General features: G+C 45.6%; 1 protein-coding gene across 1 annotated transcript in view; it reads left to right on the forward strand.

The window, feature by feature from the left end:
- Nucleotides 1-14,188, forward strand: part of TTLL11 (tubulin tyrosine ligase like11) — a 77,319-nt gene extending 63,131 nt beyond the window's left edge. Inside the window, exons 8-10 of the mRNA XM_015418415.1 lie at nt 2,504-2,761; nt 5,187-5,293; nt 13,593-14,188. Coding sequence (XP_015273901.1) covers nt 2,504-2,761; nt 5,187-5,293; nt 13,593-13,882 — 655 coding nt within the window. The 3' untranslated portion in view covers nt 13,883-14,188. The remainder of the gene's footprint in view (nt 1-2,503; nt 2,762-5,186; nt 5,294-13,592) is intronic.
- The last annotated feature ends 1,729 nt before the right edge of the window (nt 14,189-15,917 follow it).

The raw sequence follows: 15,917 nt of genomic DNA on the forward strand, positions 1-15,917 counted from the left end.
CTCTTGGATGAACTGAACCTTGGGCTCTCTGTTTTTGTGCCGCTTTCTGTTTTCCTCACACCCAATATTAACCATAACACGTTCACATTTTTAAACATTATTTAGGCATAAATAAATCAGAATCATGGGCATATTATAGCGATAGATAATGTGCATTTTACACATATAAATTATGTATAAGAACTGTATAACATGTGCAGACACAGTGCAGACAAATCTACAGAGCCCACAGTAGAAAGCAGGGAACCAAAACCTCTGGCAATAATATAAATGAATGTAGAAAGAAGCAAAATGGGGAGATTCAACTCATCTCAAATTTCAGCTTCTCACCTGTAGGAAAAAAAAGGGAAAGCAACTTGAACCACTTCAATAGTGTGAGAGGCCCATGCATGTTTCTATGTAGGACCGAGCAAAAAGGTTTGGTCTGCTAGACATAAGATACAGAGTTTGACACTAGTACGCATGTATGGTATGCAATGGAGAACATTTGCACTGGAATTGGGGTGTCATCAGCCACCACTACGCAGCAGGCACATGAAATAGTTGACAGCAAGAAACTTGTTTAACTCCATGCCATCACTGAATACAGTGAATATGCTTGCTGTTTTAGGGTTGTTCTAATGGTGTCTTCTTGGGGCAGATGGTGGCACAAAGTCTCGGGTGTTAATCATACCTTCCCTAGTAACCCAGCAACAACCAATGCTAAATTTCTTGCTTGGGATGATGGCTTAGGCATTTCCTGCCAATGGGAAGTGTGAAATTCCTCTTGCAAATGGTTTGGCTCAAAATTCTATGCTTCCCTGCCACTTCTCACTTATATCCTGCTGCAGTCTGCGTTCTTGCCCTTTGGGCCAGTTCCATGTGAACTTCTGCTCTTATTAGCCCCTTTGGTTGAGAAATATTGGATTTCTTATTGGATGCCATTGGCAACCCAGTGGTACTGAAGTACAAGGATTTAAGCAAAAGGGTATGCGGATCAGTAGCCCAGCAAAACCAAAACATATAGGTCTCGATGGAAATCACATAAGTCCACTTCCATATGACTGGCACTTTGTAAACCTGACATCAAGAGGCAACTTGCCTGTGTGAATGGACTGTCATGGATCTGCCATCTTGACAGATTTTTCTGTATTGCAAGGCTTTGGGGTGGAATCAATTCAGCGTGTGGTTGCCAAGTCTGATGTGTGAGGACAGTCAAATGACGGCAGGTGTGAATTGACTTTTTGAATTAAACTGCATTGCAGTTAAAGTCCCTGCACTTCTCTGACCCCTGTCTGATACTTGGCTGGATGTCCCTTTCCTCCTAAATCTTTAGCGTGAAAGGAGGAATTTCATAAAGTATGTTTAAGGAATGTTGTGGGTTTGTTGTCTCTGTGAATGTGCCTAAAGCGGCACTCGATGGAGACTTTGGACAAGAAAGAAAAGTTAATGTTCTTTTAAAGACTGCAGAAAGTTGCTCATTTGTCAACTTGGTCAAGGGCCCACCAGAATTTGGGGGAAGTGTCACCCTTTCAGCTGATGGGAGGAAGCAGGTATATGAGTAGTGTATGAAAAAACAGGTATTAGAAGTTAGGGAGGAAACAAAGAGAAAGGCAAACGGAGAGCTGTGACTGTTGGCTGAAGGTGGCACACTTTGGGGTGCATGCTATCTCTGAGAACTAATACAGTATGGTGGTTCTGCAGCCTTGAAGGCATGCCTCTCTGTCTTCACCTGCGTTCATCTTGTATGTTTGTAAACAGAGCAACTACTGTAAAGGAACCAAAGGGTTCCATTGTCTGTTCCTCCAAAGGTAACCAGACCCTGTGGCTCAGCTTCTCACACTTCTCATGGCTTGGGAAAGTGGGGGAGTACATGACAGTATAAAACTTGCCTTATGCTAAGCCTGTGCCACTTGTGACACCTGGAGCCGATGTAGCCCTGTGTGTCAGCCCAGTTTGGACTGGGCATATCTCCTGGTTTCTCTTCCTGCTTAGAATGGCCAAGCATCCGGCTAGGGGGTTCGCTCCAGCTGGCCCAGAAACCTAATATTGGGAGCCTTGACGTCATGCTATAAATAGCACAAGACAAAACATTTCTTTACTTTTGAGCAGGTCTTTTTTTGTAGAAAAAGCCCAGCAGGAACGCATTAGCATAATAGGCCACAACCAACAGCAGAAACTCATTAGCATATTAGGCCACACCCCCATGCCTTCCCTTGGCTTGCCTGGGCACCCCGTGGCTCTCCAGGCCTTCCCTCTGTGGCCACACACTCCTGGTAAGGACTTCAGGCTAACTGCCCTGAACCTTCTCCTTCTTCCCTTTTCTATTCCACGTTCTGCAAACTTGTTGCTTCCAAGTCTGATTAAACATTCACAACCAGCTTCTTTCCTAACCTTTGGGGGGGGAATGGTGGTACAAGCACAGACAGGAATGTTAATGGACCATCATGATAATTTCTCTGGGTGAGGAGAAAAACCCGGCACTTGTTTGACACTGTTTTTGTATCAATGTTCTGACCTGCAGATCTCAGCCTGTGGAGCTTGCATCCCAGGAAAACAAAGACTTCCCTGAAGAAGAATCAATGGACAAATTGGAGTTGGAGCCCAGTGCAGCCCTTGAAAACAACTTGCCCACCGTGTGCCTGAAGCAGGTGTTTCCAAAGTATTCAAAGCAGTTTAACTATCTGCGGCTGGTGGAACGGATTGCTGTTTTGTTCATCCGCTTCCTGGGCGTCAAAGGCACTACCAAGCTGGGACCAACAGGTTTCCGGACATTTGTAAGGTTAGGCTTTTGGGGATCATCTTAAGGAATATCCCAGAACTGGCCTCTTGTAGAATGTCTGGGGCAGAACTTTTTCTAGGTGTTTGGGGAGTTGCTGGATGATACTGACGAAGGCTATCATACCTTTCCTCCCACCAATGTATTGATTTGTGGGCCTTTGGGACATAAGCTGGTAACCGCACTCTTCAGCATTTTTTTTGCTACCCTCCAGACCTGAAACTTGTTTTGTTAGTTTAAATGAAAGTCAGAAATTCTCAGGAAAATCAGTTTTGTGCAAAATTGATCATGTTCTGCACAACTGCCAGGGATGGGGAAATTTCCACTGACACACTCCATTTTTTGTTGTAAGACTTTGCTCTGCTGTGCATGCGCTCAGATTTTGGTTTAACTAGAAGAGCCATGAAAACTGATTCTAGAATTGGTGTCTTCAGATTCTACTGTAGTTTTCACTTATTTTGTCTTTTCCCACCCTCCCGCTTCTGATGTGCAAAAATGCCACATCGATGCGATGATACATATGATTGCATGAAAATTCTTTTTGGCAGAATTTTGAAAGATGTGCATATATGCATTGGTAGAACTCTACACCAAAAACATCTTGATGCAGTTGTGCATGCAGTCCTATCAAGAATACCTTTTGCGCCCTGACCTGGATAGCCCAGGCAAGCCCCATCTCATCAGATCTCGGAAGCTAAGCAGGGTTGACTCTGGCAAGTACTTGGATGGGAGACCTCCTTGAAATACCAGCAGTCGGGAGGCGTGGGCAGGCTTTATTCAGCCACCTCTCTGAATATCCTCCAAACTCCCAATAGGGGTCAGTCACCAGAGGTTGCCATGACTTCCAGGTGCACACACACTCACACGAAAATACAACCCCCCCAAAAAAGAATGCTTTTTGCAGTGTTAGATGCACATGTGTATGTGGATACATATTACATAATGTGTATAGAGAAGAAAAGACACTAGTAAAGAGAAAGGTCAGGAAGCTGTTGCAAACCATGCATGGTTCAATATTCTGAACACATTTCAATATATATTTTTTTTAAAAAAAGGAATGGTAAATTGCTAATGTGCCAGTTGCAGTTTGTAAACAAAACTGGGTGATTTGGAGCTCCAAAATCCAGAGAGGAGTTTGGATGATGAGACTTTCAGAAGTATCCTTAACGATACCATTTATTGCACCTGAATATATAGATACTGGAATCCATCCCAACCAAAGTCAAGATGCTGGGGAAGGATCCAATGCAATTATTATCAGTGTTGGTGTTTTACAGTGCATCCCTATGCAGAGTTATTCCAGTTATTGGTTTTAGCGGCCTTATACTACAGCAATTCTTCATAGGACTTATTAAGATATTGCTGTGCTTTTCAGAGTAATATAAGCAGCAGCAGCAACAAAAGTGAGCCTTTTGCCCATTAGAAACTTAACCATCATTGGGTGGGGAAGAGAATGGGGAAGGGCAGAGGAGGGATAATGAGTGATGAACGTGAGAAGATCTCCTGTTAGGTGATTGTTCATTCATCTGTTCATCCCTCTGTTAGAAATATTTCTATGCTTCCTCATAAATTTGTAGCAGCTTATAGAATGTTAATAAAATACATAAATCAATAATAAACATAACAACAGGCATCTAAAAATGGAAAGCAGCAGCAGTTTAAAGGAGCTTGGGGGGATTAAAAGAGAAATTAAAACACCAGTTATTATTATTACCCAGTGTCTTCACTTGCTCCCTAAAACTCAAAAGAAGGGAGGCAGAGAAGGATTTCCCTAGATGAGGCAACACCACAGAAGGGGCCCCTGTCTCTTATGGCTGCCCATTTAGCTCCAGAAGAAGGGGAGCACACAGAATCAGGGTCTCCTCTAACAACGATCTTAACAGTGCGACAGATGTTTGCAGGCAGTCTTCAAAGTTACCTGGGTCCTAGGCAGTTTAGAACTTTAGTGATAAGAAGCAGCACTTTGAATCATACCCTGGAATGCTGTTCTTTCAATTCTGGTGAAATGCATTTCCTCTGACCTGTGTCAGTTAGCCACTGTATTCTGAATCAACTGAAGTGTCCAAACAATCTCTAAGCAAACCCCCATATAGGGCGCACTGCGGTAGTCTGATGCGGGTATGGTCAGAGTCAGATGTATCTACATTTTTAGCCATGCAAACTAAATGCAGCCTCCGTGCTGTATACCTCTGGATACTAGATGCTGTAGGGGGGAAGGGAGGCATGTGGACCAAGAGACAGCAGCTTTCCTGCCTCGTGAGTTCTTGGCTGAGTGAGATTTGAACCAGAGACTTCCATCCACCCTTGTAGCCACTGGGCCTGCCTGGTTTGATGCTGTCAGTGGAAGAACTTCTCCATTTTTACCTTCCCAGATGATCCCTTCTTAATTTCCGCTGTCTTTTCCCTTCTACCTTTTCACGCTCCCCAGAAACTGCAAGATTAGTAACAGCAGCTTCAGCATGGCGGCTGCAGACATACTGTATATCGACATCAGCAGAAAGTGGAATAGCCTTGGAGTAGACCAAAGAGAATCAGGTAAATCCCTTTTCCAACTTTAAGGAGACTATCTTGTGGATTACATAGGATTGTTAATCCCTTTCCTAGTACAGTCCTCAAGCATTTTCTGTCGCTGGGTTTGTTTTGGTTTTTTGTGCTAGCTAAAACATAAAAAAAACCCCTCTTGGTTCTAAAGATAAAGGGGACCATTCAAAAGTTGACATTTATCAAGCAAGACTTCAATAAGCAGATACTCACTGATGTAGCCCTGATATTCCTGCTGCAAAGCGGCTAGTATGTGGCAGCAAAACTCAGGGTGGGTTTGTTGGTGAGAATCGGAGGAGGGGGCTGAAATCGGAATATGTGGAAGTAACCATAGGAGTGTTCACATTACAGACTAAGACTTGTCACGTTGCTAAAATTTTGCTGAGGCATATGCAAATTTACCAGCCTTTCCCCTTCAAAAAAATACCACACAAAACAGCTTTTCCACTGCTGCTGAAATAAGTTAGCAGAAATGTCCAAGTTTCTGAATTTCATTAGCAAGAACTGAAATTGATCGGCAATCAGAGCCACAGGAAGCTATTTTTCATGTTTATTGCTTCAAACGAGCATTACCATCTGGCCCATTGTTAATTCTGGATTAGCGTTTGGTGTTTGATTTGCATCTTAAATTGCTGCGGATAAGCAGAATCTGCTCATGGGATGTAGATAGTGCAGATTTGTGTGTGTGTGTGTGTGTGTGTGTGTGTGGTTTTATTTATTAGCATCTCTTTTCTGTTGTTGTTTTGTTTTGCTGACCAGGATGGGCGATGTGAAAAATATTTATTTACACTGCATCAGAGTAACAAAATTCTCCTTCTCCTCCTCCTCCTTTCCCTCCAAATACAGCTGTTGTGCAGATTTTCCCAGATCCTTTTTTGTTGGTGTTCTTTTTTTACCCGCTAGATCAAACTTTCTCTTGTTCTGGATGTTCTTGTTAGCTTTGCAGAGGCTGGCTGCTGTTGAAAGAAAGATGGTGGCCTAGAGGGACCCAGGAAGGCCGATCTTGTGTTTGCTCATAGCGGTCCACCAGATCACTTTCCCTCAGCCATTTCCAATTGCCATTGTCTCTGCACCTGTTCCTCTGACTGTGGTGGCTGTTGCACCATGGTCCTGGCCAGTGTTCCCTCTAAGCTGAGTTAGTGTGAGCTAGCTCACAGTTTTTGTAGCCTCCGGCTCACACATTTCTGTCTTAGCTCAGGAGGGATGGCACCAGAGCAAGCTAATTTATGCAGTAGCCATATCGCTCACTCACAGCTTTCATGACAGTAGCTCACATAGTAGAATTTTTGCTCACAAGACTCCACAGCTTAGAGGGAGCATTGGTCCTGGCTGCTGTACCTAAGCAGGTCTATGCTATGCACCAGTTCCTATGGAAACGTGACAGTCAGAGGTTGGGTACTAGGCGCCTCCAGCAGGTGCCCATGCTCTGTTTTGTTTTAACCTGTTGGACTTGGGGATGCTCAGGAAAGGGCCTGTGGGTCTGGTCAGATGACCTAGAGGGAAGAAGTGGTAGTAACCAGCAATTGGCTACTTCTAAGGGATCCAGGGGAAAAAAGGAAATGAAGACAGAGTCTCCCGTCAGACACTGCTTCTGGAAATAGCTCTAAGAGCTGCCCAGCCCTGATGAATGTTCTGTATGGTATAAATACATGTGTTCGATATATCTGTCAAGGGGTCACAGTATTACACTCATAATAGTAAAATTCTCAACGGTGAACTCTTAAAATCCTTCTGAGTGTTAGAAGGCAAAAATGTTGTTTGGGTTTCACTTTCTGGCATTATCCTCATTCAAGGGGCTTGCAACTCCTAGCCAGAAAACCTCACTTATGCCTCTTGAATCTTGATGGATGCCCCAAGACCAAATTGGTGATGCTGTGAAGGGACATGATGCAGCTGCTTTGCTGAAGCTAAGCAGTGCTAGGTATGGTCAGTGAATACATGGGGGGCCCTCCGAGGAATCTTACACATGCCACCTAGGGACTCACAATGGGTACAAAGTCAAAACTGACCGTGCAAAATTCTAGGGTGCTCTATATTATTTCTGCTCTTATTTATTGGAGTTCTTGCTACAGAAAACATGCTTGACGCAGATGACGACAATAAAAACACAAACATGCATGAGACAAAATTAAAACAGTCACTAAGCAATTATTTATTTATGTAGAAAAGGAATTTTATGCCACCTCTCAAAGAACCTGCCTGAGGCAGGTTACAAAATAAAAAATAATAAGAACAAACAATTAAAAGATATTAATTTAAAACCTGTATTAAAAACCATTGATCATAAGAACAGACCATAAGCAGCTTAAAACAACATTTTCTAGACGAAAATAGTGTCAAAAAAGCAACCCCTTCATTAAAAGTGACATAGATCTTAACTGGCAGGCTGGATAATATGGGAGAAGGTGGTCATGCAAGTGTTCTGGTCCCAAGCCAAGCCATCGTTAGCTAATGGAGGGCTGAGCACAGTCACGTCCCCTTGCTGCCTGCCATGGAAAGAATTTGGAAATCGGTACTATTTTGTTAATTAATGGCTAATTATTCGCAGTTTGTATTATAACAGTAGGTTTTATATTTGTTAGCTGCCTTGGGTGTTCCTTTGAACAGAAAGCTGGGATTCAAATAAATAAATACATTAAAATGAGCAATAAAACAATAATACAGCAGAATAAAATAGCACAATGCAACAGCTTCAACACACAACTCAAAAGCTGGGTAAACCAATCCCAGGAAGGGATTAAATTTTATAAGATCAACCAGAGCACATTTTACAAAAACCAATGAACAGACTGTCTGGGCATAGAGCCACATTTTCACTTGGAAAATGAAACGTAACAGACTAGAGGCCAGACAAACCACTGAGAAGGGCACGGCAACGACTGAAGCACCATCACGCAGAAGGCCCTGCTTCTAATTGTCACCCACCAGGTGGTTTGGGTACACAAAGCAGGACCTCCAGGGTGGGCAGGTCAATATAAGAGAAAATGGTCCTGTCTAGCGGGGTCTACTGGCACCCCAAGCAACGTGGGCATGGAGTTGAGCAATCAGTGATGCAATTCCTTGAAGAGTTTGAGCTGTTTATTCAGCTGATCTGCTTTATCAAGTTCAGTATGCCAGAGTAGGGTCCATTGGGGTCCATAGCCTGTTCCTCTAAACCTGAAGGTCTCATATCTCTCAGATGATGTCTCCTTGGGTCAGTGTTCCAGCTGCTACTTGGGCCTAGGGAAGTGCTAGCAGGACGGGCAGTTTAGGGAGTTGGCCATCCCAGCCTGCCACCTGATTAACACTTTACAAATGCTATTTCGTTTCTTTGTACTCATGTACTCTTTGTACTCATGTAAATTTTTCAGCAAATCAAATGGAATTCACAGCCATGTGCCCAGGGAAGTATAACCCACAAATGCCCTGTGCTTTCCAGACTGAAAGCAGATAAATTTGTTCTAAGGGGAGATGGAGCTTAAATGGCCTCAAGCGGAGGGCCCGTAAAAAGAAGATGTGCAGGGGAAGGCAAAATTAAAAACCCACATTTGGAAAATGATGACATTTATTTTGCAAGGGACGACTCCTGTCTGTTCCCTACCAGGTTTTTAATATGTGCTCTGGATCCTGATGAACCTTAACGACGGTAAGCCTTAAATGTTCGTTTTGTGTCTCTTGCAATGATTTTAGTTGTCAGGTTTTATTAAAAATGGTAATAGATGAGTTTTATTTTTAATATCCACGCAGAAGTATTATGCCACTGAGTGAAAACTGGGGGTGGGGTGTGCGTGTTGGGAGGCATCCGTGTCTTGCCCACAAGAGGCAAATCTAGTGACTGTGTTTTATTCTGCAAACATGGAGATGCCCTTTGGATGGGAAAAAGCTCCTTCCCACAATTAAGAAAAGGGCTGTGTCTACTAGCCACACAAGAAGCAGGAGGAGAGGGCAGTGTGCCCTGCTTATCTATGGGACCCTACAATTGGCCGTACAGCTGTGATGTCACGGAACGCCTCCCAACATTTCTAATTCACAAAGGCTGTCTTTGCTTCTGTTGACATTGTATCCCCTGCCACTAGTCATCCCCCGTTTGTAGTAATAAAAATAATAATTGTTGGTTAAACTGCCTCAAGGCTTCTTTGAACACCTAGAGTCATTGAATATTTCTAAATTAGATGGGATTCGACATGAGCCAGCAAGGTGCAGTGGTCGGAGTGTAAAATTAGGATTTGGGCCCTGGCCTGGATAGCCCCGGTTTGCCTAATCTCATCAGATTTTGGAAGATAAGCAGTGCTTGCCCTGGATAGTATTTGGATGGGAGACATTCAAGGAATACCTGGCTCGTGACCAGTGTTCCCTCTAAGCTGAGTTAGTGTGAGCTAGCTCACAGTTGTTTAGCCTCCAGCTCACACATCGTTGTCTTAGCTCAGGAAGGATGGCTCCAGAGCAAACTAATTTATGCAGTAGCCAAGTTGCTTGCTCACAACTTTAATGTCAGTAGCTCACAAAGTAGAATTTTTGCTCACAAGACTCCACATCTTATTCTTCCACACAGTGCTTGTAACAGAACTCCGTGTGGATTTCAGTCTTACGGGTGAAGAGGCCAGGACTGGAAGGCCTCTGGGTCCACTGAGAATGCCATTTGCCCTTTGTTCCATTGCCAGGCTAAGGATCCTGTCTGTGGCATCTGTTCAACAGAACACACCTACAGAATATTTTTGAGGGGCTGTGTGTGAGTTCTGGCCTGTTGACATCACTTCCTTTTAAAACCCGCTCACCCAATTAGAGACTAGCAAGCCTGCCCAGTCTTAGTGAGCCTGTGATAAGACTGTGAAAAACAAACACCCACATCTCAAAGCAGCTAAGCCAGTTTGATGTAGTGGTTAAGTGTGTGGACTCTAATCTGGGAGAACCGGATTTGATTTCCCACTCCTCCACACTCAGCTGCTGGATTACCTTGGGCAAGCCATAGTTATGCTAGAGCTGAAAGAGCAGTTTCTCTCAGAGCTCTCTCAGCCCCACCTCCCTCACAGGGTGTCTGTTGTGGGGAGGGGGAAGGGGACGGAGTTTGTAAGCCGCTCTGAGACTCTGAGTGAAGGGCGGGGTATAAATCCAATCTCCTCTCCTCCTCCTCCTCCTCCAATTAAAATGTCTTTTGCTTGGGAGCGGGTGGCGTTTCTGGACTGCCTATCATGATGCAGCTTTGATTGTGGTCCTGTTTCCAGCTGTTCAGTTATGCAATAATTGCTGTTTTCCCCCCTCCAGGTAAAATAGAGTTTCTAACTTTTTTTCTTAAAAGCTCTAGGGGAGTATCACTTATGGGGCAGTGGGGGGGGATGTCTTTCCACTCCCCTTTCCGTTTCACCACAACTGATAAAATATCACGTGGAATTGGCTGCTGCTGAGCACTGATAAACCTGGTGCGTTATTTGCCAGTCAGTTCATCGCCCACCTCATGAGTGACCCCAATTGTAGCCCTCGGCTGAGGGAAATTATACTTCAGAGTATAATTGTTCTGTTTCAAAAGAGGTCTTTTCCCTGCTGCCTCAAGAAGCCCAAATTGAGTTTACAAAAATAATACAATCTATGCACTATGAAGTCTTATCTGGAAACGAATCCCCTCAAGGATTTGCCCTTCACCACCTGGGCCCGTCACAAGTTTCTTATTTCCGGCAGGTTACAAAAGTACAGTGGGGCACGGAGTCTTAATTAGGTACGAAGTCTAAAATTTTAATTTACTGCCATGTTCAGGAAAAAGCAGGGATTATTATTAATGAGGCAGCTTCCCCTCTCTTTCACCTGATGGCATGAGCAAATTACCAGGTACAGTTTAAAACAAACAACAATCTCCTGAGCCAGAGGGCAAACTGGCTCCAGACTTGTGCCTGTGCAGTATTGAGGGGAATTGTGCTGGCCACAGGTGGGACTTCAGTAGCCAAGAGAGGAGGAGGTGTGGCAGGCCAGTTGGAGAGGCAGGATGGCCTTGGTGTTGGCCAATGCAGGCATTCCCAGCTTGCTAAAAAGGTAAAGGTTCCCTTGCTCAAAAGCCAGTCGAATCCGACTCTAGGGTTGCGGTGCTCATCTCTGTTTCCAAGCCAAAGAGCCAGCGCTGTCCGAAGACATTTCCATGGTCATGTGGCCGGCATGACTAAACACCAAGGCACACGGAACGCTGTTACCTTCCTACCGAAGTGGTACCTATTTATCTACTTGCAATTTCTTGCTTTCGAACTGCTAGGTTGGCAAGAGCTGGAACTAGAGACGGGAGCTCACTCTGTCATGCAGCACACTCGAGTCTCGAACTGCTGAACTACCAACCTTCCACAGCCTGCAGTTCAGCATCTTAACCACTTGAGCCACCGCAGCTCCTTTCCAGCTTGTTACCCACCAGTTAAATGCAGATGTTGTCTTGTGATGGGCACAGTACTTAATGAATATCCTTTCCCCTATGTTTTTTATTTGCAGACAGGTGTCAAAATCAGGAGATGATTGAATACTTACTCTCTGCCTCATATTTTAGTTGCTGTCTTTTGATGCTTATGTGTCACATCTAGGTTTGAACTCAGCAACTTTTGGGGGCTCAGCAAATCTGACTCCTTAACAGTTTATTTTGTGGTAGCCAGGCTCCAAAATCAAATCTGTCTGCCTTTTCTTTAAGGCAGGGGTGGGGAAAAGGGTCACTCAGGAGTTGGCCAGTCATTCATCAAGCATTTAAAAGTAGCTCTCCACCCCTCATCCAGTGTGGGTGTAGTCACTTTCTTGTGTAAGTGCTGTCAAGTCACTTCTGACATGGCAACCCTATCAGCTGATGACCTCCAAAAGATCACTTTCTTATCCTTCCATTTAAAGGAACATTAGCAGCTTCTCTCTTCATTTATGTGAGGGATTAGGAGGCACCCTAACCCTAACCTTTGCTCTGGATGGGAACTGTACATTTTCTCTCTGCAGGGCAAGTTACGGTTTGGGATGGTGGTTTGCTTTGGGAAAACAGCAGAGGATAGGTTCCCCCATCCAAGCACTACAGACCTGCTCTGAATGGCCGCAAGTTTTACACAAGGCACCATTTTGTGACTGGCTCTACCCACTCAGTTACCATTTTGTGACTTGCTCCACCGAGACACCGTTTTGCGACTGGTGGCTCCCAAGGCTCTTGAGGGGGAAAAGGAAATTAAGTAACTCCCAGAATCAGAAAGTCTGCTTCAAGGGACATCCTAGCCACTTTCCCACTATACATGTCCGTATCTTGAAGAAGTGTGTGTGCAGATGAAAGCTCACACCTTGAATAAAACTTGGTTGGCCTTAAAGGTGCCACTGGACTCAAACTTTGTTCTGTCATTTCCCAATAACTTTTTTTTTTGCTTTTAGGATACTTTCCCATGAAATTTTATATTGTGTGAGCCATAATGTACCACAGTATGTAAGATTTGTTTGGGAGAGACCAGAAGCCAGAAATTAGTCTGGCTTGTTTGTATTGATATGTGAAAATTCATCCACTGTGAGGCCTTTGGCAACTTTCCCTCCCTGGCTCCTAATTCTACAGGATCCAGATCTCCATTACCTGTAAAAAATACCTGCTTGAAACTGCCTTACACTGAATCAGACCAATGATCCATCAAGGTCAATTTTGTCTAGTCAGACTGGCAGCAGCCATCCTGGGTCTCAGACTGAGGTCTTTCACATCACTTACTGCCAGGTCCTTTAAACTGGAGATGGGGATTGAACCTGGGACCTTCTGCATGCAAGGCAGAGGCTCTTCCACTGAGCCACAGCCCCTGTCCAAACCTACTCTAAATGTTACTAACCCTAGCTAGTTCCTGTGCATGGTTTTCCCAGCTGCCTTTTCTCCTTCTTCTGTCACGTTCTCATGTCTTGACTCCACTCCCTCTTCCTTCAAGCTCCTCTGTACCACTCTGCCTCCATCCTGACCCGTGCGTCTCAGCTTCCCGCCTGCTCTGTCCCCTTTCCTTTAATGGAATTGCTGAGGCCTTCCTCCCACTCACCTTCATTGTCTGCCTGTACACCAGAAAGACCCCCAGTGACCGTCCAGTCCGATGTTAGAATTCCTCCACTGGAGCTATATGGCTTGTCAGTGTTGGCACATTTACCTCTAAACCATCAGAAGGTTGGAGAGCGTTCCTTGACATTATAGCTGCTCCCTCAGCAGATGCATCTCACTGTCTCAAAGCTTAGCCAGTCAGCTGGGAGGTGGTAAGGAGGGGGGAGGTAAGGAGAATGTTCTTTTGGAGGTGCTAGCCTGGATATTTCTAGGTAGCAAGTCCTCCTTTGGCTTCTAATGGCCTTTCTCTTTTCCTTCAAGGGATGGGCCTGCAAGCTTTTGTGGAAGCCTTCTTTTTCCTGGCGCAGAGACGGTACAAATCTCTCTCCCTCCACGAGCAAGTGGAGCTGCTCATCGACTTCTGTGAGTACAACCTGACCGCACTGGACGAGAAGCGCATGGCGTGTAGCCGCGGGGTCCTTGAGCGGCGCCCAGCCCTGGTCACCTGTCACCAAGATCGACTGCACCTCCGGCCCGTCTCCCGCACACCACCTCCGAACCACCACCGTGTTGCCCATAAGTTGGTCGATTATAGAAGTTCTCGGCCCTGAGGCGATTTGGCTTGCGTCAGGGAAGAGCTGTGGTCTGAAAAGCCCGGAGCTGGCTGTGTGGGCCGTGGGAGGCACCCGAGACCCCCGCCTCAGCGCCACGGCTTCTTCAGTGTGGCTTGCCTGATGGAGGCTCCTCCGCCACGATCCCTGCTGCTGCTGCTGAACAGCATCCCAAATAATGACTGTTGGGCTGGTGATTTACCAACCTGCCCTCAGACAGTCACCACAAGCTGACTCTTCTTTTGAGTTTATTCAAAAAGTCATCAGTGAAAGCCAGGCACGCCAGGAGGTCATCCTGGAACCATCCCGCCGAAGAGGATCAAGCCTGAATCTTGCCTTGCCGAAGGAAGGAAGGCCCAGTGGCTTGGGAGACAATGACTGAGGAGATGGGTGGGGGGGAGGGTGAGATTGGGAAAGTGTGCATAGAGTCACCAATGGTAAGAGTAGGGGATATTGTGAACTAAAACCCTATATATGTATTTCAGTCACCTTGTCAGGGTTCCTTTCATTATGATTGAGCAGAAGGGGGCAGAAGCATGGCCTCACACCTCTGGCATGCTGGAGCTCTGCATGTAGCAGGTCCCTGGTTCAGTTCCTGGCATTTCCAGGTAAAGGATCTCAGGTTGCAGGTGCTGGGACCGACCTTCCCCTGCCTGGGACCCCAGAGAACTGTTTGCAAGCTGGGGGGGGGCTCTTTCTCTGCAGTGAGGTTGTCGGTCTGAGGCCACACTGCTCTGGGTGAGCGTCAGACTGCAGACCTAGCATAATGTGTGCTGTAGTGGGTGAGCCTTTGTGTTCAGCTGAGGTGACACTGAGGAGTAGATTTAACGTTCTGAATAGGCACATCACCAACAGTACAATCTTGTGCAGAGTTACTCCAGTCTGAGTCCACTGATTTCCGTGGCCTTAGTCTAGAATAACTCTGCACGGGATTATTCCGTAAATGACTTCGTCCTTGGCCTTTGGAAGTGTCCGAGGAGGGCTGTTCACATTCTGCGGTGCTTCGGGCCCACCAGCCAGGCACAGATACCTTGTATTGGGTGTGTAATTTGGCATCCCAAGAATGTATGCTATCATTTAAGGTTTGCAGCCCTCGTGGCTGCTAAGACCGCTTTAAAGATGCGATGTTTCATGAAAGTGAAGTTTCCAGAGATTAAAGGGGGCAAGGCTTCCCATGACTAAGAGGAACCAAGTAAGCAGGTGTGTGCCCATTGCCATGAGCCAGCCTCATATCAGACAGCTGCAGGATTCAGCTGAGGTCATCTTTGGTGTCAGAAGGTCCTGCTTAGAATATGCAGCGCCGTGCACATCAATTCATTTTGCCTTAAGGAAAATCCTGCCTCCAAAACATAATCTAGGAGGAAGTAAATTATTTGACTTGAAGCTAGTCTAGGGGGTGGGGTCTGGTCTGGACAGAGACCTGGGTATATGCCACATTGCATGGAGCCTGGGGTGCAGGCAGTGGAGGAGTGGTGCCTCCCTGTGTCAGGGGGTTTGACTTGGCTTGTGACTTCGGGTAACATAAAAGGGACAGGAAGTCCCCTAAATTGGACAGGAAATGTTGGGGCTTGGTCCAGATCCATCTCATGTTCCCAGCCTGCCCTTGCCCGATCTAGCTGGCTCTCTCTCCCTTAGCTGTTCCGTGCAGCTTCTGCACTCTCAGAATAAATGTCTGTGTAGCTGCTCTATGCCTGCTGCCTTTCCTTTTGGTATCTTCAGGCTGGGAAGCAATCGAGCAACCCACCTTCTGTCTCTCCAAGACAATGTTAAGGATCTGCAGAAGGGCCAGCATGTAAGCAAAGAAACGCCACACAGTTTTAAAATTGTTTTTAAATATCAAGAATGTCATGGAAGGGCTCTCTACCCCCCAAAAAAACCATAGCCCACAGTCAAAGTTTCTGTTCATTGGCTAGTATGTGTCCTAGTCTCTTGGCTTCACAAGAGATAAATGCTTGTCCATTCCACTACAATTTCTAGGAAAGCTGTAAACCTGATGCCTAGGCAAATTGAGGGAACCCCATATGCCCTGTGAAGA

This window comes from Gekko japonicus, unplaced genomic scaffold (genome assembly GCF_001447785.1).
Source record: "Gekko japonicus isolate JY-2015 unplaced genomic scaffold, Gekko_japonicus_V1.1 scaffold127, whole genome shotgun sequence".
Classification (NCBI taxonomy): domain Eukaryota; kingdom Metazoa; phylum Chordata; class Lepidosauria; order Squamata; family Gekkonidae; genus Gekko; species Gekko japonicus.